The sequence below is a fragment of the Eretmochelys imbricata genome, chromosome 1 (assembly GCF_965152235.1).
Source record: "Eretmochelys imbricata isolate rEreImb1 chromosome 1, rEreImb1.hap1, whole genome shotgun sequence".
NCBI classification, from domain to species: domain Eukaryota; kingdom Metazoa; phylum Chordata; order Testudines; family Cheloniidae; genus Eretmochelys; species Eretmochelys imbricata.
Genome location: NC_135572.1, coordinates 64606863 through 64629043, shown reverse-complemented (window position 1 = coordinate 64629043; position 22181 = coordinate 64606863). Strand labels below are relative to the sequence as shown.

The 22181-nt window shown below is 44.1% G+C and overlaps 1 protein-coding gene across 6 annotated transcripts in view; it reads left to right on the top strand.

Moving 5' to 3' along the window:
- Positions 1-1013: 1013 nt before the first annotated feature.
- Positions 1014-22181, top strand: part of NAA16 (N-alpha-acetyltransferase 16, NatA auxiliary subunit) — a 107367-nt gene continuing 86199 nt past the window's right edge. For 5 of the 6 annotated variants that reach the window (XR_013345516.1, XR_013345517.1, XM_077812008.1 and 2 more), the window contains exons 1-2: positions 1014-1220; positions 18437-18521. Coding sequence is in view for 3 of the 6 variants with exons in the window: in XM_077812008.1 (XP_077668134.1) it covers positions 1167-1220; positions 18437-18521 (139 nt within the window). In the remaining 3 variants the exon portion in view is untranslated. Of the gene's footprint in view, positions 1221-18436; positions 18567-22181 lie in introns of those variants that run through there. The other variant, XM_077812017.1, reaches the window with a different exon arrangement.

Below are 22181 nucleotides of genomic sequence, written 5' to 3'. Positions count from 1 at the left end.
TCTAAGGTGCCACAAGTACTCCTTTTCTTTTTCCCAGGAAAGTCTGAGAGACACTTGCATCTGTGATGCCACTGAAGTTACAGACAATTCCCTACTCTACACCTTCAAGAGAAGCTACAGACTTCGAAGAGCAAAGTTCTCAATGTGGAAACAGGTAACTCTTATTATGTCAACAGCAGCAAGCCATTCAAGCCTCACACTTTACTTGGTAAAGGAACCACTGCCAGCCTAGGAACAAATACTAACTCTTACAAATATTTATGAGATGGCTAGGAAGCTTTACATAGCTAACATTTGATGTCAAACACTGAAAAATGAATGAATACATTAGATGACATCCATAGGTTATAATCATAATTGTCTGATTACTAGCCTGCCATTCACTCCTTAAATTCCAGCTAGATCTTAGCAGCCACAAACTTGGTAGCGTAGAGACGAATGCATTGTATCTCTCTTTGAAAGTAGGGATTCCTGGCTCTCAGATTATGTGGTTCTAGCACAAACAGTTCTTCAGACACAGGACGCTAAGGCAAAGAGGAGGGACGGTGGCAAGAGTGTAATCAGAATAATGGGATTTTCCATCCTGTCACATCCCACAGGTACAGGTCAAACCCCGCCAATGCCCCTCCGCAGCCAAACACCACGCTGCACTGCCAGCCCCAGGCCTCCACGGAGCCACCCACCAGGCCTTGAATCTCACAGCTCCTCTGACTTGCCCTGGGGTGGTGCCTTGTTGGGGGAGAGAGGTTCCCCTCGAACCACAAGCGCTACAAACGGGGTAAGGCTGACCTCCTCAGGCACCAAATCCCAAGATTTGTAACAACATCGCGAGAGTTGGTGGCAAATCTGGGCGAGGCCAAACTCAGCCCGCTACCTCCTGGGATGCCTCCCGCCGCCGGGGGTCCAGGACTGGCAGCGGGGGCGCTGCTCCCCTCTCACCCCGCAGGCTATAGAGCAGGATCTGCGCGTGCGCCAAGGGGGATCCCAGCGGCCATTTTGCAGCGTCAGTGGGGAAGCGAGGCCTCCCCGGCAGCTGCGCACAAGCGCCGCGCTCGCTCGCCGTGATTGAGGGGAGCCGGCCGGGCGGCGCAGGCCAATGAGTTAAACCGCCGCCGCCTGGCAGGAGCCGCGTCTTCTCCGCGCCGCCCGGGCTGCCCTCGCGCACCATGCCGTCCGTGCTGCTGCCGCCCAAGGAGAGCAACCTCTTCAAGCGGATCCTGGTCAGTGACCGCCCCGCGCGGCCAGGCCCGCCCCGGCTCGGGACACCCGTCCTCTCCCAGCCCGTCAAGCCAGCTTCCCCCGGGGGCGCGGGAGCAGGTGCGCGGCCCTGGCCCCGTGCGCTGGCTAGGCTGGAGCTCCCGCCGCCTCCGGGCTCTCGCCCGCTTCCTTCCTTTGTCTCGCGGGAGCCCAGAGCAGAGCAGGCCCGGCAGCCGCTTCCCATGAGGGGCCCGCCTGACCCCCCGGAAGGGGGGTGTAGCGGGGCCGCCGCAAACGGGCTGGCGCGCCGCTGTTGTGCCCAGCCGCCTCCGCTCCCCATGGCCGGGGCGCGCCTGAGCGGGATGCAGGGTCCCCGGGGAACGCTGGTCACCACAGACGGCTGCGAAGCCTGAAACCAGGTTTGAGGCACTTTCCCCTTGCGCCCCCGCCCTCCACGGAGGGGGGCAAAAAAAAAAGTTTCGGCTGCCTGGAGCTGGGGTTTTGGCTTGGCCCATTTGAAACACACCGCTGAATTGTGAGAGCCTGATCTGGGTTCAGATTTCAAACCTCTCTAGAACTGGGGATGTCTGTTCAGGTGTGTGGCTAATAATAATATCTTACACTTAAACAGCACGCTCAGCTCGAAGGAGGATCCCAAAGCACTTTACAAATGTAACCGATGTATAGGGGCTCTCACCTCATCTCTGAAATGCAGCCATCTCTTGGATAGCAACTGACCAAGAACACATGGTATAGAGGGACTAGATTTAAGATATTAAAATGCAGGAAGATTTTTTCACTTAGCCACATGGCTGAGCATGACTGGCAGCCTAGTAAAGCAGAATTGGGTTCTCCGCAACATCATTAAAGGGGTTTTTTAACGTGTAAGTGGTCAGCCCAAGGACTCAATTTATTTACTTAATTGATCAAGTGTTTAAACTGCCAGAGGTTTAATTTGTGTTATAAATAATCCATTTCTTGGGTCATCCATTGTAGTTTGTCTGAAATATTTTCTTGGTCTAGGTTATTTAAAAAAAAAAAATCCTTTAGGCTGTTCTGTGTATTAACTATTTTATGAAAAAAATCTCACTCGGTGCAGCTCCATGGGTGATTAGTAGTGAAGTTGTAGAGTATGTCTACACAGCTGCTGAGTGATGTGATTCCTGTTTTGGGTAGACATTAGGGTTGTTAACTGTCTAATCACACAAATCCAAACACCCTTACCCACCTCCCAGCCTTGCCCCTTCTCTGAGGCCCTGCCCCACTCGCTCCATGCCTCCGGTTGCTTGCTGTCCCCAATACTCACTCACTTTCACTGGGCTGGGGCAGGAGGTTGGGGTGTGGGAGGGGGTGTGGTGTGCAAGCCCTGGGAGGGAGTTTGGGTATACAAGGGGACTCGGGGCTGGGCAGGGCATTGGGGTGTGGGAGGGGGTGTAGACTCTGGTTGGGAGTTTGGGTGCAGGTGGGGGTTTGGGGTGCTGGCTCCAGGAGGGGTCTCAGGGCTGGGGCAGAGGGTTGGGGTGCAGGAGGGGGTGGCCGGGAGGCTCTCACCTCAGGTGGCTCCTGGTCAGCAGTGCAATAGGGCTAAGGCGGGCTCCCTGCCTGCCCTTGCACTGCTCCAGGAAGCAGCTGGCACGTCTCTGTGGCCTCGGGCGGGGAGGAGACCAGGGGGCTCTGTGCTCTGTCTGTGCCTGCAGGCATCGCCCCCCCAGCTCCCATTGGCCCAGTACCCGACCAATGGGAGCTGTGGAGTTGGCGCTTGGGATGGGGGGCAGCATGTGCATACCTCCTGTCTCCCCTCTTCTTCCCCCGAATGGGCCGTAGGAATGTGCTGGCCCCTTCCACGAGTGGCGTGGGGCCAGCACAGGCAGGGAGTCTGTCTTAGCCCTGCTGTATCGCCAGACTTTTACCGGCCTAAGATCTCCCTGTTTGGCTTCGCTAGCCTCCGGGAGATAGAACCCAATTTTGGGAGACTCCTGGCGAAGCCGGGAGGATTGGCAACCCTAGTAGACATGCATGTGCAAACTCTGTTTGAGCTACTCCTAAACATAGCTGTGTAGCTGTGGCAGCACAGGCTGCAGTTCAAGCTAGCCGCCAGAGTACAGACTGCATGTGCAGGGTTCTACTTGGGTAGCTAGCCTGAGCCTCAGACTGCTGTGTCCAGACTTACTTTTAGGCACCAACGCTAGGTCTGCTCAAGCATATGTGTCTCCATGAACTGGGAATCCCAGCTGCTGTATAGACATACCCCCAGTGTGAACAAAGCTCCAGGAGTTTTAAATTACCTTGTCATCTATACCTGCTCATAGGAGGTCCATGTGTCATGGTGGTAAAACTACTGGCAACCACTGGTTCGTTATTTGCTCCTAGAGCATCCGTCTTGCTACTACTGGTGTTAATAATAGTGAGGATTATTTTTTAGGGATAAGTTGAGTTTAGCAAAGGCCAGAGTGCTTAACAAGAACACAAATCTAAGTGTCTAAGCTCAGATGTGTGCTGTTGATGTGTACTGGCAGGTGTTTCTTGATTGGTTTCTTTTGTTGGCTTTGGGCAGCATTTAGATTTGAAGATTTAATAGTTCTTAATAGCAATTTGCTGCTTACTGTATGGTTATGGTATGCATCTTACTAAGTAATCTAGCACTCCCCTTGCTCTCTGCTATAAATAAATTACTAATTTTAGAACAGATAAGTGATTATTCTTACTAGGAGCAAACAAGTTCCTAGCAGTCACTTCCCAATATATCTTGTATAATTAACATTATAAATTTATAGAATTTTTAGGCAAGTGCATTTTAGGCAAATTACCACCATTTTATCTTCAAATGTCTAATTATAGATAATCAGATAAAAATAATGTGGCAGTTGAGTGAGAATGAATGTTTACCCTTTGTGAAAGGTGAGTTAATGATCTACATAGGGATTAATAACTGATTATTTCCTGAATTCTTGTCCACATGCTGCCATTCACTTGTTCAATTGATCTTAATGTACTGAAAGAAAAAAAATCAAGTTTTAAAATTTCTCAGTGTTCGTTTTTCTGTTTTATCCTTGCAGTTGTTCCCAACTAATTCCCTGAAGTATTAATGTCTGCATAGCTTATATTTTGTACCTTTTGTTAATTGGCTTTATTTTAGTATATGCCTAGAAACAATATGTGTATGTGGTGTTAAAAAATATTCTTATCGGGTATCTTGGTCATTATTCTTAATTGCTCTGTTTGTTCTAGTAGTACGTGTGGATTCTATCCTAGGCTGCTGCTTTTGGTATATGGGCTTTTTGGTTTAGGACTACTTGTTTCTTCTCAAATTCCCTCCTGACCTCTCTTATTTATATATTACCTGCAATAGCTTGCTACATTATATAGGATTCTCTTGGGTTGGAGTTCCATTTTCTGGAGGATATATCTTTGGCTCAAATAACATCCTTGAACCTTGTCATTTAACCATACTACATTGTGTCCTTGTCTTCATACTTCCTCTATTTCTGCATAAATACATCTTCTGCAACTCTGCTCAGAGGGTACTTGAGAATACGAGGGTCTAGGGTTGCACATGTGACCTATCCAAAAACATTTGGTCAGTTGATGGATCAAATAGTGTCAATTGTCAGGTTATTTTAATGCACTAATTTATTAGTACAGTAACAAACAAACAAAAAAAGAGTAAGACTTTATGGTCTCCAATAAGCATGACCTGAGATACTTACTTATGCATAATTACAAAACGTTACTTAACTGCATTATTTTAACAGAGGAAAAATGTGAAACACAGTGAAATGAAGTTCTGAAAGAATGGCATCATGATGCAATCAAAAAAAGTAGGCCAATACCTACATCAGGGCATTCTTGCTAGAGTATTTGATGGAGCTCAAATAATAGCTGGTCAGTTGACATTTTAACCAGTCAGAATTTTGGGTTCTTCACTTGACCTGTGATTAGTTGATTTTTTTTTTGCTATTTTGTTACTGCTTCCTCTTTTCTCTTTTTAATCCCCTGAAGTTTCGTTTCACAGCATTATTTTTTGGTAGGATTCCTTTTCACATACTGCATCACAGTCATAGTTATGTAATGGTTCAACTCTGGTTACTACTTACCGAGGCACAAGGGCTTGTCTACTTTGGGAAATTTTATCAGCATTGCTATACCAGTATAGTTATCAGTGTAACTTACCATGTGGATGCTATAATTTGCAATAACAGTGGCCTTTTTTCAGTTTAGCTTAACTTGCTTCAAAAGGGAATTAATTAAGTTAAACCTAAAAAGTCCACTGTTGTAAATAATAGTCCACTTGGAAATATACCAATATAATTATAGCAATTAATTTTTCTATGTAGACAAGCCCTAAGGGGAGAAACGATTAATTTGTATGCTGTAGAATTGTATAAAGAAGCAGTTGTTTAAATGGTTGAGAAATTGCTGAAACTTCTCAGGTGGTGACTTTGTCCAGTTTATATGCTGGTAGTCAAAGTCCACAATTAGTTACATTATGTGCCAAAAAAATTAAAATTCTGCACACAATATTTTAAAATTCTGAAAATGTTATTTGTCAAATGTGGAGGCTCCAGCATGGCATTGGGGAGCCCAGGCCGTTGGCCACACAGAGGTGGGAGATCACTGTGCAGCTCATCGGGGCGGTTCTGAGTGGGGGAGAGGGGGATGCTCGGCTGGAGGGTCTGGGTATGAGGAGGTCTGGATGCACTGTGGGTGGGGGAGCAGCTCCTTGTACAGGGATCCCTCTCCCTGCAGCTGCGGAGCAATGGGTCCTGGAGTAGGGAAGTTTATAGAGCTTCCTGCAGCAGGGGGAAAAATCTGGGGGTGGGTCAGTTTGACTTGGCCCTGGATGCAGGGGAAGAGGAAGTACTGTCCTCCCCCAGACCAGCCGGGACTAGCAGCTGAGCCCAGCGCAGGGTAGGAGCCACCAGCTGGGTCTTCCCCAGTCCTGCCTCCTGCCCCACAGTGATTTACTTCTCTGCTAGCTGCCCTGAGCGCCCAAAACATACTGCTGGGGAGGGTCGCATGACTGCTCTTGTGGCTTCCCTTTGCTTCCCCGTCAAAGTTATTTTTCTGTGGGGAAGCAAAGAAATCGGCAGGGGACATACATTCTGGGCATTTGCAGTGGTGCAGAATTTCCCAAGGAGTAATTAGACTTAGTTGCCTCTTTGATCTCCCCGCAACTTTGTGCACTCAATAGTTTTCTGATCAGGACATTGATACCTTGTCTCTCATAATTGCAGACTCTAATGTGCACTGGGTGATCCAGTGTCTTAAGTACTAATGTGCTCTAATCTTTTTCAGTTTTAGTGTTAATCTGATGCCCATAATACTGATGGGCACTCTAAAAGTGTGTTTAAATTAAATTCAGAATTTAGTCTTAATTTAGGACTTGTCTACACAGAATAGCAGTGTGTACTACAGGATGTGATTTCTAAAGCACACTAATATTGTACATTAATTGGTCCAGGTAGACAGTACTACATTAAAGCACCCTAGAAATATTGAGTTTGCACCAGTAGGGTGGATAGGCCCTTAATGTTTCTTATTTAGAAAACAGTATTTATTGTAGCTTTTTTAAAAAAAGTGTATTTTAGGACTTCTTTAGATAAGAATGTTAATACTGTTTCTTTTGGGATTCTGTTATTGGGCTGACTCATGAGAATCACTGGCTAATCTCTTTTAAAATTCTTTTTTAGTATATACTACATTCACTTGGAATTCATGCTCTAATAAATCACGCATCAGAAAGTGGACTTGTTTTGCAGCCCAGTTAGAAAACTGAAATCATAATGGCTACATAAATCTCTCTGCATGGTCACTTATTACAATAATTTGTCAATGGCTTTGAGTTTTTTTTTTCATTTTTACTTGGTTATTTACGAAGCACATCTTCAAGTTTCATCAAATGTTCTAGCTTAATATTCTTGTTTAACTGCCTTATATAGGTATTGCCTACCAATAAATGTAGATGAGTCATTTATCAGCCTAAAAGCACAAATTATTATAGACCATTATTTTCTCTGAAGTTGCTAAAACATGTCATTAAGTTACCACAGTATTATAGAAATATTACATGTGTTAATAGGAATGAACAGTTAGTATTTAAAGCTGCACCGTGTAATGCATGTTTGTAGAATAACTTTTTGACGTGATAAATTTGCATGTGATACTTGGTTTAATGTTAGTGATGGCATGGAGAAATTGGATTACTTTCTGTTTAAGTTCAGTAGTAATCCTACGCTGGTGTGATTACTATTTTGCAAGATGAATGAATCAAAAAGTTGAGATGGCGGTGTTAGTTTGGGGCTTGTGATGTTCAAGGACCGTAACAATTCACAGGTGTTTCACTTCGTAATTGATGATTTGGGCAGACTGATAATATCCTGGATAAATCTTATGGAATTAAGATAAACTTTACTGACTTCAGTTAAACCTTATTGAATTAGGTTTAATGCCTTTGGAGTCCATTGAATTAAAAATATAGTTGAGCACGTGGGCTTGTCTACACTACCTGATGGATCGACAGGCAGCAATCGATCCAGTGTGGGGGTCGATACTAGACGTGATAAATCGACCGCTAAGTGCTCTCCCATCGACTCCAGTACTCCACTAGAATGAGATGCACAAGCGGAGTCGACGGGAGAGCATTACCTGTCAATTTACCGCAGTGAAGACACCGCAGTAAGTAGATCTAAGTATGTCAACTTCAGCTACGCTATTCATGTAGCTGAAGTTGCGCATCTTAGATCGACCCCATGCAGTAGTGTAGACAAGCCCTGTGTGTTTGGAATTGCATCCGTCTCCTCCTAGAGGAGTTACGTATTTAATGTAATTCCTTTTAGTTATCAGGCCTTTTAAATTTACTCTCTGGAGAGAATTGCATATATGGATTCAAACTGGATTTTTCCAGGGACCAACAGAGAAAGAAAAGATCTTTGGATAAATAGCCTGGTTCTAAACAGGCTCAGGGCCTTCTTCATGATCTAGCAAACAGACAGGACCCCTCGTTCATGGGGGGACGCAATCCTTAGGGAAAGGTTGGAAGAACTGACCCTACTGAGGCCGCATAAGACTGTGTGTGTGTGTTCTGAGCTTAAGCTGTGAGGAATTTGAAACAAGGAAACCCTTTGGGTGGGATGTAGAAGGATGGCTCCAGCCATAGCCCATGTTGGGGTGATCGCTCGTTAGCTTATTAGTCTTTGTGTAGATTTTTTTTTAAAACTTTTAATGTTTTCTGTGTAGTATTTACCTTAAGAATAAATTAGGCTTGCATGGGAAGTGCTATGTGGCACCTTATAACTGTGGGCAGTCACACTTAATTAACCATCTGAGAAAGTAAGCAGGCCTACTTGGGCAGCCTGTCTTTCCTAAGAATAATGTAGTGAAGGTAAAGAACTCTTCGGCCTAGAAATACTCTGGTCAGAAGGGAGAGAGACATATCTCCATCTAAGGGAGGTGATGGGTAGGGGAACCTGAGTGGGTGCTCTTTCTGCCCCATAAAGGGGGAATACAGATGCCGTTGCCCTGCACTGTGGCAATGACCATGCTGTTCTGAATCGTAACTACACTGGGAAATGTTGCTCTGATTGGCAGGGCCATTTCACTTGCTGTATAATTCTTGCAGGATGGTAGGTGGGAAGCGTAGCGTGCATGCTCTTCATGTGACTACGCTTTTAATGCGTCAGCCCTATTTTGAACACTAAGAAATAAGTCTGCCTTTTAGCCACTTAAAATTACCAGTGTTAGTCGTATGCTTGCTTTGAGTTATCAGAGTGCATAAATAACTTGAAAAAAATCAAACTTCTGTTAGAATGGGTGAAGCTTAAAAATCTTCCTTTTAAATGGATTTTATACAAGCTCATTTATTCCGGTGTGCAACACTGTTTCATAATAGTGAAACTGCAAGCACTTACAGCTGGCAATGTGAAACATAGCCATGAGTTTCGAGTTCTCAATTAAAATTGTGTTTTCAAACAGTTGTTTGACAAACAGTTTGTCTTCTGTCAATTTGCAGTTAGAGTAGAAAAAACGTTATTTGTTTTTATATCTTGCTGGTTTTCTGATGTAATATCTAAGATCTATATCCTGCAAAGAAGTGCGCATATGCATAACTCCACATACATTATAATAGTCCCATTGAAATCAGTGGATGAGTAAAGCTGTACACATTCACAAGTATCATACAAAAAAAGTGGCACTATTGTCATGCTGCTTCCTTGCTTTTAAAAAAGCAGTATCCGTGCAAGTAATAAAGATGTGACTTTCATGGACTCAGTGTATACAGAATACCACTCTTAATACCTGATGAAGTTTCAAATTCAAACAATGTTATCCAGTTTTTTTAAAAGTTAAAGTTACTCCAGCATTGAACAAACATAACAAGCACTGCCAGTGTAATTAGTTAGGTAGTATTCAGTGTATATATTCTACTAAATGTTGTCTCCTAAAGTCTAATCAGACTTTATATAATGTTTGATAGACACACATCTAAAACAGACACTACTAAACAAATGCTCTGTGAATCAAGTTCTACTTATAAATTGTCATTTAATGTTGGAACTTCTAAATATTTGTCATGTCAGTACGCTAATGTTTCTGCATTGTCTGTGAACAGTATGTATTTGTGACTAGAGTATATGCATTCAGCATAGCTAAAGGGCCTCTAAGCACTTACAGCCAGGAGAAGCTCCCAGAAAAAAGATATGGTGGCTAAAAAGTGGTTTAGAAGTTTTTGACAGAATTGTTTCTAAAAGTCTCTGCAGGTTTGAACAGGTTTCCTTTCTCACTGCAATTTCATTAACTAGACACTAATGGTGGGTTTTCTCCTACCACTTCCATATGCTTGTATTGACTCTGGCTTTTTTTCTATGTCTGGATAATAATCTCTGCTTTCTGGTTTTAGACTCTCCACTTCCAGCCTTACAGTGCATATTATGCTTTGTTTCAAATTGTCAGTATTATGCAATAGCATGAGGTCTATGAGAATTAAATAGGCCATAGAGACACTAGCTTGGAATCTAGCCAGTTTAAGAAGTGGACTAAGGTATAATGTGCCCCTCTACTGGCTTTTGTGTCTTTAGTCTCATTTTCCTTTTCAAAATGTTTGTATACTCTGTTGCTGTTTGAAAGATCCACTCATTCCAAGAAACTGTGACTATACAGAAAGTGCTACAGGATCCTCAAAGGAAACTGAAAATAGATTACCATGTTATCTTTCAGTTACAGGTGTCTTAAAAATACTACCCACTAATATTTTTATTGGTGATGTCCCTTTAACTCAAGGGTACAGTATATAAACTTATTTGTCCAACAACTTAAATGTAGCTGAACTTGTCTGGGTGCCTTTTTTCTTTTTCTTTTCTGGAATCTTGACATTCATCTGGCATGTCACTGTTTACACAGGATGTCAGTACTCAGACAGAAGGGCTCACTAATTAAGTGCAGGCTGCTCAATGCAGATATCAAATTAGCCTCTTGAGTAGCTTCAGGGTTAGAAATGAGCTGAGTGTCCAGTTGGTTGGATTCGGTGGTCCTTCGATCTTTCAAAACAATATAGCAAAACTACTTATATTTTCATCATTTCACTTTATTTCCATTAATTGGTATCTAAGCATATTGAAAGTTTCATCTGGTCACATCATATTGAGTGTATAATTTCATATATGCTATGCAGCTTGTTCACAGCAGAAGACTATCTGAAATGTTTGACTGACTTCTGGCAAACTCCAGTTGTTCAAGAAAGGTGGTTCTTGCAGTGCATCTTTGATGACTTCTACACAGAGTGCTTCCGCTGACGTGCACGGGCTGAAATTGTGGAAAAGCATTATCACTTGCCCCATAACCTCAGCCGTGCAGAACACAATGCCATCCACAACCTCAGAAACAACTCTGACATCCTAATCAAAAAGGCTGACAAAGCAGGTGCTGTCGTCATCATGAATAGGTCAGAATATGAACAAGAGGCTGCTAGGCAGCTCTCCAACACCACTTTCTACAAGCCATTCCCTCTGATCCCTCTGAGGGTTACCAAAAGAAACTACAGCATTTGCTCAAGAAACTCCCTTAAAAAGCACAAGACCAAATCCTCACAGACACACCCCTGGAACCCCAACCTGGGGTATTCTGTCTGCTACCCAAGATCCATAAACCTGGAAATCCCGGACACCCCATCACCTCAGGCATTGGCACCCTGACAGCAGGATTGTCTGGCTATGTAGACTCCCTCCTCAGGCCCTACGCTACCAGCACTCCCAGTATCTTCCAGACACCACTGACTTCCTGAGGAAACTACAGTCCATCGGTGATCTTCCTGAAACCACCATCCTGGCCACTATGGATGTAGAAGCCCTCTACACCAACATTCCACACAAAGATGGACTACAAGCTGTCAGGAACAGTATCCCCGATAATGTCACGGCAAACCTGGTGGCTGAACTTTGTGACTTTGTCCTCACCCATAACTATTTCACATTTGGAGACAATGTATACCTTCCAATCAGCAGCACTGCTATGAGTACCCACATGGCCCCACAGTATGCCAACATTTTTATGGCTGACTTAGAACAACGCTTCCTCAGCCCTCGTCCCCTAATGCCCCTACTCTACTTGCGCTACATTGATGACATCTTCATCATCTGGACCCATGGAAAAGAAGCCCTTGAGGAATTCCACCATGATTTCAACAATTTCCATCCCACCATCAACCTCAGCCTGGACCAGTCCACACAAGAGATCCACTTCCTGGACACTACAGTGCTAATAAGCGATGGTCACATAAACACCACCCTATACCGGAAACCTACTGACCGCTATGCCTACCTACATGCGTCCAGCTTTCACCCAGACCACACCACATGATCCATTATCTACAGCCAAGCTATATGATACAACCGCATTTGCTCCCATCCCTCAGACAAAGACCAACACCTACAAGATTTCTCTTAAGCATTCTTACAGCTACAATACCCACCTGCTGAAGTGAAGAAACAGGTCGACAGAGCCAGAAGTCACCTACTACAGGACAGGCCCAACAAAGAAAATAACAGAACGCCACTAGCTGTCACCTTCAGCCCCCAACTAAAACCTCTCCAACGCATCATCAAGGATCTACAACCTATCCATCACTCTCACAGATTTTGGGAGACAGGCCAGTCCTTACTTACACAGCCCCCCAACCTGAAGCAAATACTCACCAGCAACTATACACCAGGCAACAGAGCCACTAACCCAGGAACCTATCCTTGCATCAAAGCCTGTTGCCAACTGTGTCCACATATCTATTCAGGGGACACCATCATAGGGCCTAATCACATCAGCCACACTATCAGAGGCTCGTTCACCTGCACATCTACCAATGTGATATGTGCCAGCAAAGCCCCTCCGCCATGTACATTGATCAAACTGGACAGTCTCTACGTAAAAGAATAAATAGACACAAATCAGACGTCAAGAATTATAACATTCAAAAACCAGTTGGAGAACACTTCAATCTCTTTGGTCACTCAATTACAGACCGAAAAGTTGCAATTCTTCAACAAAAAAAACTTAAAAAACAGACTCCAACGAGAGACTGCTGAATTGGAATTAATTTGCAAACTGGATACAATTAACTTAGGCTTGAATAGAGACTGGGAGTGGATGGGTCATTACACAAAGTAAAACTATTTCCCCATGTTTATTTCCCCCCTCCAACCACCCCACTGTTGCTCAGACGTTCTTGTCCACTGCTGGAAATGGCCCGCCTTGATTATCACTAGAAAAGGTTTCCACCCCCCCCCCCCCCCCCGCTCTCCTGCTGGTAATAGCTCACCTTAAGTGATCACTCTCATTAAAGAGTGTATGGTAACACCCATTGTTTCATGTTTTCTATGTATATAAATCTCCCCACTGTATTTTCCACTGAATGCATCTGATGAAGTAAGCTGTAGCTCACGAAAGCTTATGCTCAAATAAATTTGTTAGTCTCTAAGGTGCCACAAGTACTCCTTTTTGCGAATACAGACTAACACAGCTGCTACTCTGGAAAAATGTAAATACTGTGAATAAAGATTCTAGACTTGATCCTTTAAATATTTCTATCCATTTAATTGGCCTGTTTCAGTTCTTGGCTCATAGAAACAGGAGTTATTTAGGAAGTTAGCAGCGACTAACATCTTGGGTAGGGATAGCTCAGTGTTTTGAGCAGCATGAGGTGTTTGCTCTAACAGTTCTCAAGATTGTGGCCTTTAAATCAGGTTAGAGTTAAAGTGTGTGCACAGGGGATGAAATGACACAGTAACATCGACATGATGTGAATTTCCATGTCCCATATATCATGAACTGTTATGGATAGAAACACATGCTACTTAACCTTAGAAACATGGAATTCTTAGTCCTTATAGTTCACTGTATATCTAACAGTAAAAGTAGACACTGGTTTTTCAAATCAAAAGTGGCATTTGACAGTGGTCCAGGCCTTGAAGTCAAATATCTCAGGCTGATATAACTCCCATCTTTCAGTATCCAATAGGAGTCTGAGGATATATGTACATTTCTAATTGTGAGAGGTTTCTGAGTAGTAACCGTGTTAGTTTGTATCAGCAAAAAACAACGAGGAGTCCTTGTGGCACCTCAGAGACTAACAGATTTATTTGGGCATAAGCTTTAGTGGGCTAGAACCCACTTCATCAGAAAATACAGGAGCAGCTATAAATACGTGAAAAGGTGGGAGTTGCCTTACCAAGTGTGAGGTCAGTCTAATGAGACAATTTAATTAACAGTAGGATACCAAGGGAGGAAAAATAACTTTTGTAGCGGTAATGAGTGGCCCATTTCAAACGGTTGACATGAAGGTGTGAGTAACAGTAGGAAGAAATAAGTATGGGGGAAATTAGGTTTAGGTTTTGTAATGACCCAGCCACTCCCAGTCTTTATTCAGGCCTAATGTGGTGGTGTCCAGTTTGCAGAACTGGAATTAATTTGCAGTTTCACGTTGGAGTCTGTTTTTGAAGTTTTTTATTGAAGAATTGTCACTTTTAGGTCTGAGTGTCCAGGGAGATGGAAGTGTTCTCCTACTGGTTTTTGAATGTTAGGATTCCTGATGTCAGAATTGTGTCCATTTATTCTTTTGCATAGAGACCGTCCGGTTTGGTCAATGTACATGACAGAGGGGCATTGCTGGCACATGATGGCATATATCACATTGGTAGATGTGCAGGTGAATGAGCCCCTGACGGCGTGGCTGATCTGGTTGGGACCTATGATGGTGTCCCTTGAATACATATGTGGACAGAGTTGGCACCGAGATTTGTTGCAGGTTTTGGTTCCTGAGTTGGCATTTTTGTTGTGTGGTGTGTAGTTGCTGGTGAGTATTTGCTTGGACTTTTCCACTAATAGTGGCCATGTGGAAACCTCTTTCAAAGTGTCGTGGGGAGTGCAAGCACCCTCGTGTGGCACAAAGTGCATTCTCCAGTCACCTTAGTTCCCTTGCTCCCTCTTTAGCAAACACAAAGGGCCCTCTCTTTTAGCGGTCAGACTTCTAAACTTTAATACAGAACTATTTTCTTAAATAGTCCTTAGTTCAGTAGTATAGTTTAGGTATAGAGAGAGCTTAAATTCCCTTTTTCTCATCTCCGTCAGGATCACTGGGAACAATATCTGGCCCTGATCCTCAAACTGGGTTAAGAAACGTGCTGGGTCTATTCCTGAATTTGATGTCCAGGACAGAAGTTTAATCTGCCTGTGGAGAGCACCCAATACTAGTGTACTGTGTGACAAGTGCTTGTCCCTTGAAGTTCATGGGAATGTCACATCCAACTTCAAGCACACCCAGAGCCTATGGGTAGATGGTAATGCTCCAGGTCTGAATTCAGCAGAGAAGCTAGAACAGGGGTAGCCAGCCTGAGAAGGAGCCAGAATTTACAAATGTACATTGCCAAAGAGCCACAGTAATATGTAATGATTGTATGTGTGTGTATACACATCGTTATATAATTTGATAATGTGTATTTTATACATTTATAATATATAGTCAACGATGATAATAAAAACTTATCCTTTTACTTAGTGGGACTTCTGGCAATCCTTGCTTTCAGCAATTCCCTTAAAGTTTGGTTTGTGTTCAGGTGTGCTCACATGCAGCAGTTCTCTTAACTGACTGACTGGCTGTCAAAACGGATCGGTGCTCGGACACGTTTGAGTGTCGAGAAAACAGACTCACAAAGATAGGTTGAGGCAAACATCGAGATTAATTTTAGGGCTGCATCTCTGATGTTGGGGTATTTGTCTTTTGGTACAGATTTCCAGAAAGTAAGGATCCCCCTATGTCTTCTGAACAGATTTTAATCTGTCATCTTCCAAAAGTTCTATTATTTCCACCTGGGAAGTTGCTTCATCAGTGACTAAAGGGGGTTCAGTCATCTTCAGCACTAAAAGGGTCAATCAGAAATCTGAATTGAGGTCTTTTCCACTGCAAATCTTGGAATCTTTCCTCAAAACTGTCCTTAAGATCTTTAATCATGCTCACATATCTAGTTGTGCTCCATTTTAGGGGTTCTGCTACATCTTCTTTTGGTCTGGCTTGTAGTTGTGACATTAAGGGAAAGTGTCAGCTCTCCCTCAGGTATTTCTGTGAAACAACTGCAATTCGTTCATGAACGCAAATACACTTTGCAGTAGATCAGACAGCAACCAGAATTTTTCTTGTAAATCCATTTTTATTTTATCCAAATGCAGCAATATGTCTGCAAGAAATGCAAAATCTAGAACCCACGAAGAATCTGTAAGCTCAGAGTGTATTCTGTGCTTCTCCTCCATAACCAATTTTACTGATTTCAGGAGCTTGAAAAAATGTGAAATAACTTTACCTCTCGAGCCATCAAACTGCACAGTGAAATGGCAAATAGGCAGGAGGAGTAGTCTTCATTCAGTTCTTCTTCAATTAGATATTGTCTGTGATTGAGTGCATTTGTGAATTTCATTCACTCATTGTGCAAGAAAGATTTCATGACGTGATCAAATGTGAGGGTTTTTTTTTTAAGATACCAGTTGCTCCCGATGAATAGTACAGAATTCCACCAGGAGTAACATTTGTACCAATGTAGGTCTGTGGTGAAAGAAATTGGAGGCATCTAGATATTGAGAATGATCTTACCCATAATTAACCTCTAACTCCACAGGGATATATAGACATCGGATGATAAATTCTTGAGGATACACTGTATCAATGTTCCTTTAATTGAAGCTGGTAGCCTGCCTTCTTTAAGGGAAGCACTGACAATCCCCATTAGCAGTGGGCCCATCTCCACTGACCATCAGTCATGGCCCAGGTTGCAGCACAATGTAAAGCATTTGTTTCTGCCTCCTAAGATGTTGCCCTGCCTTTACAAACGGAGACAGTTAGATCCAAATCTGTACTACTTTGTCCCTAAATCACAATTTCCTCCAAACAGAAAATACTCAAATCATTCACCAAGTAGAAATAGATTTGGCTATCTATGACATGAAACAAATCCGCAGATTAAAATTTGGCAGATGTTACTGTGGAGTAAACAAATGTGTCCTTCCGAATAGTAAGTCTTGGGTGTATCGGGGTGACTTAAATCAGAACTGGTTTTATTCACCTGCTGTTCAGAATCTTGTACAAGATGGACACGCTATATATTCAATCCAATTTTAAGGGAGGAGGACTTGTACTTCTGGAGAACACCCTTCTTCCCCCCCAAATTAGTTCATGCTCCACTGAATATGGATGTTAACAGCTGGATGCCATACAGTTTTGTCTCACTGTTTTTTGATAAAATCCTAAATGGTGGAAACCTTGACTTGGACTTTCTGTTAATCAATATGAACTGGAGAGTGGAATTCTTGTTTTCTGATACGCCAGGCTTTTGAGAGATGATGATGATGATAATAGGTAAAATCAGTGGAACTGAAATCAGGAACAGGTGTATGTTTAAAATGCCTGATTCTCTTCCTGCTTTGTTTCCCCACTGCACACTCCCACAGAAATATTCTCAAAATGTAGCGATATTTTTCTACCATCTTGGTCACCCTGAGGTGACAATGGGATGCATTTCCAGGATATGCAACAGTGGTAGTTTTCAGGCAGTAATTAGCCCACTCAACAGTTGTCCCTGATCCCAACATCCCTGCAAAGAGAACTTTTTTTTTCCTCCTGGGTCCATGTGCAGCTTCCCAGGAAATAAAATGAAGGTACATGCCCACACAGTCATGACTCTTCCTGCTCTGAGTGTTGCTCCAGTACACCCATACTTGCACTCTGCCTCTGCTTACACCTGTCCTACACTAAAATAATTAGCCTGCTCCACAGAATGAATACCATAGCTACTAAATTTTACAGCCTCTTTGTCCTGAGGCGCATGATGCCACATAGCATTATACTTTCACTTGCCCATCGTTAAGCAGACAACACTCCTCTCCAACCCATCTGTCTACAATCCCCATGGCAAGAAGACCCCTCTTGGCCTGCTCCTGGCACAACAAAAATCATAGTGTTGAAATAGGCATATTGGCTCTCTCAAGCTACACATGCAGCTTTTCCCTTTGATCTCTCTCACCTGGGATTCAGGAGAAAAGCTCAGTGCTCCCCAGAGAGGCATGATCCCTCCATATCCCCTCATATCATAGTGCTGTTTAGAAGACCTGTGATTAACTAATGCCTCTATCATTCGGCATAACTCCACCTAACACACTGGATGCAGTTGCAGTAATTCTCAGTAGTTATTGCCAGCTCCGAGGGGGCAGAGTTAAGGTTGCATCACCAGCTATATTTGAACTGTTTCCTGGCTTTTGAAGTTTGTGTTTTGATTAAGTGTTCTAGAAGATCACAAGATACTACTAGGTAGCATTAACTCTGTGCAAATGGTGTTTATTGTCGATGAATAATTGGGAATCTATAAACTCTCTTCCACATCAAAATCCATCTGCACTCCTACTTGCTTTTCCTGTACCCCTGGAATACTACAGCTACACTCTATCATTTTACTTTCCAAAAACCTATTTTGTGTTCTGACAGCACCCATAATGATACGCAGTGTCCAAACACACATGCAGGCACTTCCCTAAATATCTTAGAGAAACATACAACGTGTCAAGGGAGCGGAATTCAACAGAATTTTCATTAGTGGTCTGATCGTTGTTTTGTCACTGAAGGATCTGGTGCATTATTTTGTATTCGTCTATTTTGATGGACTACTGTTTCAAAAGCACTTCCAGTAGTATAATTTGAGCCTTGTTTTTTTTCTAGAAATGTTACGAACAAAAACAATACAAAAATGGGCTCAAGTTTTGCAAGATGATCCTCTCCAACCCGAAGTTTGCTGAACATGGAGGTAATTGCATGGCTTGAAAGACTTATTCTTCTTTTTTCCCCTGCTGTAAGTTATAACATCACTGCTTGTGTTTAGTTGTATTCCTTAATTAAGCATTGTATTACTGATACCATGAATTATGACATGGAAGGCGGAACCTAAAAGTCCATATTTTGGCATGTATCGTAGAAACTAGAGGTGGAGATGTGTGGGTTCCTCTTTTCCATGCCTGTCATAGCTCAATAATTCCACATAGGAAAATTCTGTAATTGTAGGTGTGCTACAAGATGGAACTTCTACTGTTTGCCTTGAGAAAGATCACTGTTCTTTTCTTTTCTTTTTCCCCCTCCTCCCCATGACCCCCTAAAATTCAATGTAAATGTTCCTTTTCTTACTTTTAGACTATTAGTACTGTTAAACCTACTCAGATAAATTCATTTCTTTTAAGTATTTATACCCTTCATTATTTACAGCTTGCTGTTGTATCCGTGTCCCAGTTGTCTTTGCATAAATATGTATATTTTTAATTTTCCATCATCTCAGCTCCTCCTACTGATATGACAGCATCTTCCATGTAACATGGTGTGCAGGTCTAATTGCATTATTCCTGTCACTGTCACAGCAAATTTTTACAGACATCTGTTTTCTTCCCAGCTCCATGGCATGATGCATTTGTATTTAAAGCACAAAATCACACTTGTCTTTTATAGTTCTCACACTATAAATTTGTTTATTTCCTGTCCATTGTTGCTGTCCTAGGGGTCTCTTCTTACTGGTTCTCCAGTTTCTTCTTTTTACTGATTGTGATTTTTATTGTCCTAGAACAGTGGTTTTCAGCCTGTGGTGCGTGGACTCCTGGAAGTTGCAGACTATTTTGAGCAAAAAATTGTTAGCACAGAATGGTGGTGGTTCTTTGCGTACTTGTACACGTCCATTCCCATGTAGGTGTGTGTGTGTGCTCCGAGCATAGTTACTGGAAAATTTTCCCCCAGTGGGATCTGATGGGTTGGCTCTGGTGCCCTCTGGGGCTGCATGTCCATACTGCCAGTATTAAGGGCACCGCTGACCCCACGCCACCTCAGTTCTTTCTTACTGCCCATGACAATCACTGGAAATGATCTATCCTGGCTCTTGCAAGTCTTCCTCTAAGGACTTTTTCTCTGTATTTCTGTACATAATTCTTGTTCGTAGTTGGTTAAGTTTCTTTTAGAGTTAGTTTCCTCCATTATCAGCAGCGTTTCCTCCACTCTGGTACCAAGGCATGCCTTGGTTTCCGGGCTTCAAGCCTCCTGCAGAAAGGCTATACCTCTGAGTGACCCACAGTCCAATTGCCTTAAGTGCTTGGTGGAAACTCACGTTTGGAAGCACTGCAAGATTTGCAGGGACTTCAAACCCCGTACTAAAAAGGACCAGGACACTAGGCTGAAGTCCATCTTGATGGAAGTAGCGCTCAGACCTCCCTCAGAGCTGGGCCATTCAGAATCTGGATTGAGCACCTCGGTGTCAGTGAGGAGCATGCCTGCCACTGTCCAGGAATCTTGGCACTGTTCACCGTCTCCAGTGCCAAGGAAAAACCAAAGACGATGCCTGCCAAATGAGACTATTCCTCAACCCTGAAGATGGCCAGGCATGGAGACTAGAGCAAAGTGCAACCCACATCAGGCCACTTGGGGGCTCCAGCAGCTCAGCTGGCACAGTTAACTTTGCACGTGCTGTTGAGCCCACCACTGGACCATCCATCTGCACCAGAGGGGCAGCATGGTACAGACACTTTGGCGGTGCCACCCATACTGGGGGCTTTTGCTGAGGCTAGAGACCTACTCTCGCTGTTGGTGCCAGTGTCCCTAGTAGTACAAGAGTCGGCAGTGTCTGTGCCGGTGCAGAAGAGACTGGCTATCGTTTGCAGCTTGGTACTGAGTCCCTCGGTATCCTCTAAAGCAGAGGTGGGCAAACTACGGCCCATGGGCCACATCTGGCCCACGGGACAGTCCTGCCCGGCCTTTAAGCTCCCGGCCAGGGAGGCTAGCCTGGAGCCCCCTCCACCACAGCCTCAGCTCGCCATGCCACCAGCATTAAGGAGTCCTCTCACTCTTTGGTGGACATTTTGACTGTGGTGGGCCTGTCAAGGATGGCCCTTCCGCTCAACAAGGCCATCATGGACCCAATAAAGGCCCTGTGACAGACCCCGACATCCCTACCTCCCATGGCCAAGAAGGCCGAGAAGTATTTTTGTCCCGACTCAGAGAGATGAATTTTTGTATACCCATTTCTCCGCTCCCCAGGATCCTTGGTGGTCTCTGCCGATGAGTGAGAGCAGCAGGGGCTATAAGGGGTGACCCCCAAAGCAGAGGACACAAAGTAGACCTGTTTGGGAGGAAGGTCTACTCAACTGGGGGTTTGCAGCTCAGGATCATTAATAAACAAGCATTCCTGAGAAGATTGGACTTTAATGCATGGGACTCTGTTTTAAAGTTTAAAGATTCATTGCCCAAAGAGGCCAGAAGGGAGTTCTCTTTGGTTGAGAAGGGGGAGATGGAAGCAAGGACTTCCCTGCAAGGGATCCTGGATGCGGCTGCCTAGTCCATGGCCTATGCCAGAGGTGGCCAACCTGAGTCTGAGAAGTAATACATCCAGTATCAGTAATACATCAGCAGCGCCCATCAGCATCCCCACCCCCAGCACCTCCTGCCCACTGGCAAACCTGCTGATCAGTGCCTCCCCCTCCCTCCCCGTGCCTGCTGTGATTGGCTGTTTTGCAGTGTACAGGAGGCTCTGGGGTGGAGGAGGGAGGAGCAAGGGTGCAGAAGAATCAAGGGAGGAGGCGGGAAGGGGTGGGGGCATTGGGGTTGGAGTTGGGGCAGGACCTGGGGTTGAGCAGTGGAAAGTTGGCACCTATAGCTCCAGTCCCAGAGTCAGCACCTATGCAAGGAGCCACATATTAACTTCTGAAGAGCCGCATGCAGCTCCGGAGCCACAGGTTGGCCACCCCTAGCCTGTGCAGTGGTCATGTATAGGAGTTCTTGGGTCTGATCGTTGGGCCTCCCACATGAGGCTTAGGAGAGCCTCCAGGATCATCCTTTGAGGGCACTTAGCTCTTCTCAGAGTAGACAGAATCCAAGTTCCATGGCCTCAAGTATTCCAGGCTACTCTGAAGTCCCTGGGCTTATACACCTCAGTAGCTTCAAGAAAGCATTATAGGCGTCAGTAATCCTCTTGGTTCTTCCTTCGTCCTGCCAAGCTGGAGGATCAGAGAGAGAGGAGCAAGGGCTTCAGGTGTAGGCCTTCACCTGTGTCATCCTATACATCAACGCCTGCCCCCCGCATGCATTCAGGAGACTCTAAGCAGGCATTTTGATGGGGTGCTCAAGGATGCCATACCCACTTTAGAAACCTCAGATCCAGCTTACCCTTTGTTTTGCAGACCACTTGTCCGACTTCCTCTGGGCATGGTCCCATATTACCGTGGACCACTGGGTTCAGAGCATGGTGAAAGTGAGAGATACAGTCCAATTAAATTCTCTCTCTCCCCCGGTCCCTCTTCAGGGACCCCTCTGACAAGCAACTTCTGGCCCAGGAGGTACAGTTGCTCCTACAGGTGTGAGCAGTGGAAAAGGTTGCACAGAATCTAAGGGGTACAGGATTCTATTCCCATTATTTCCTAATCCCAAAAGCCAAGCAAGG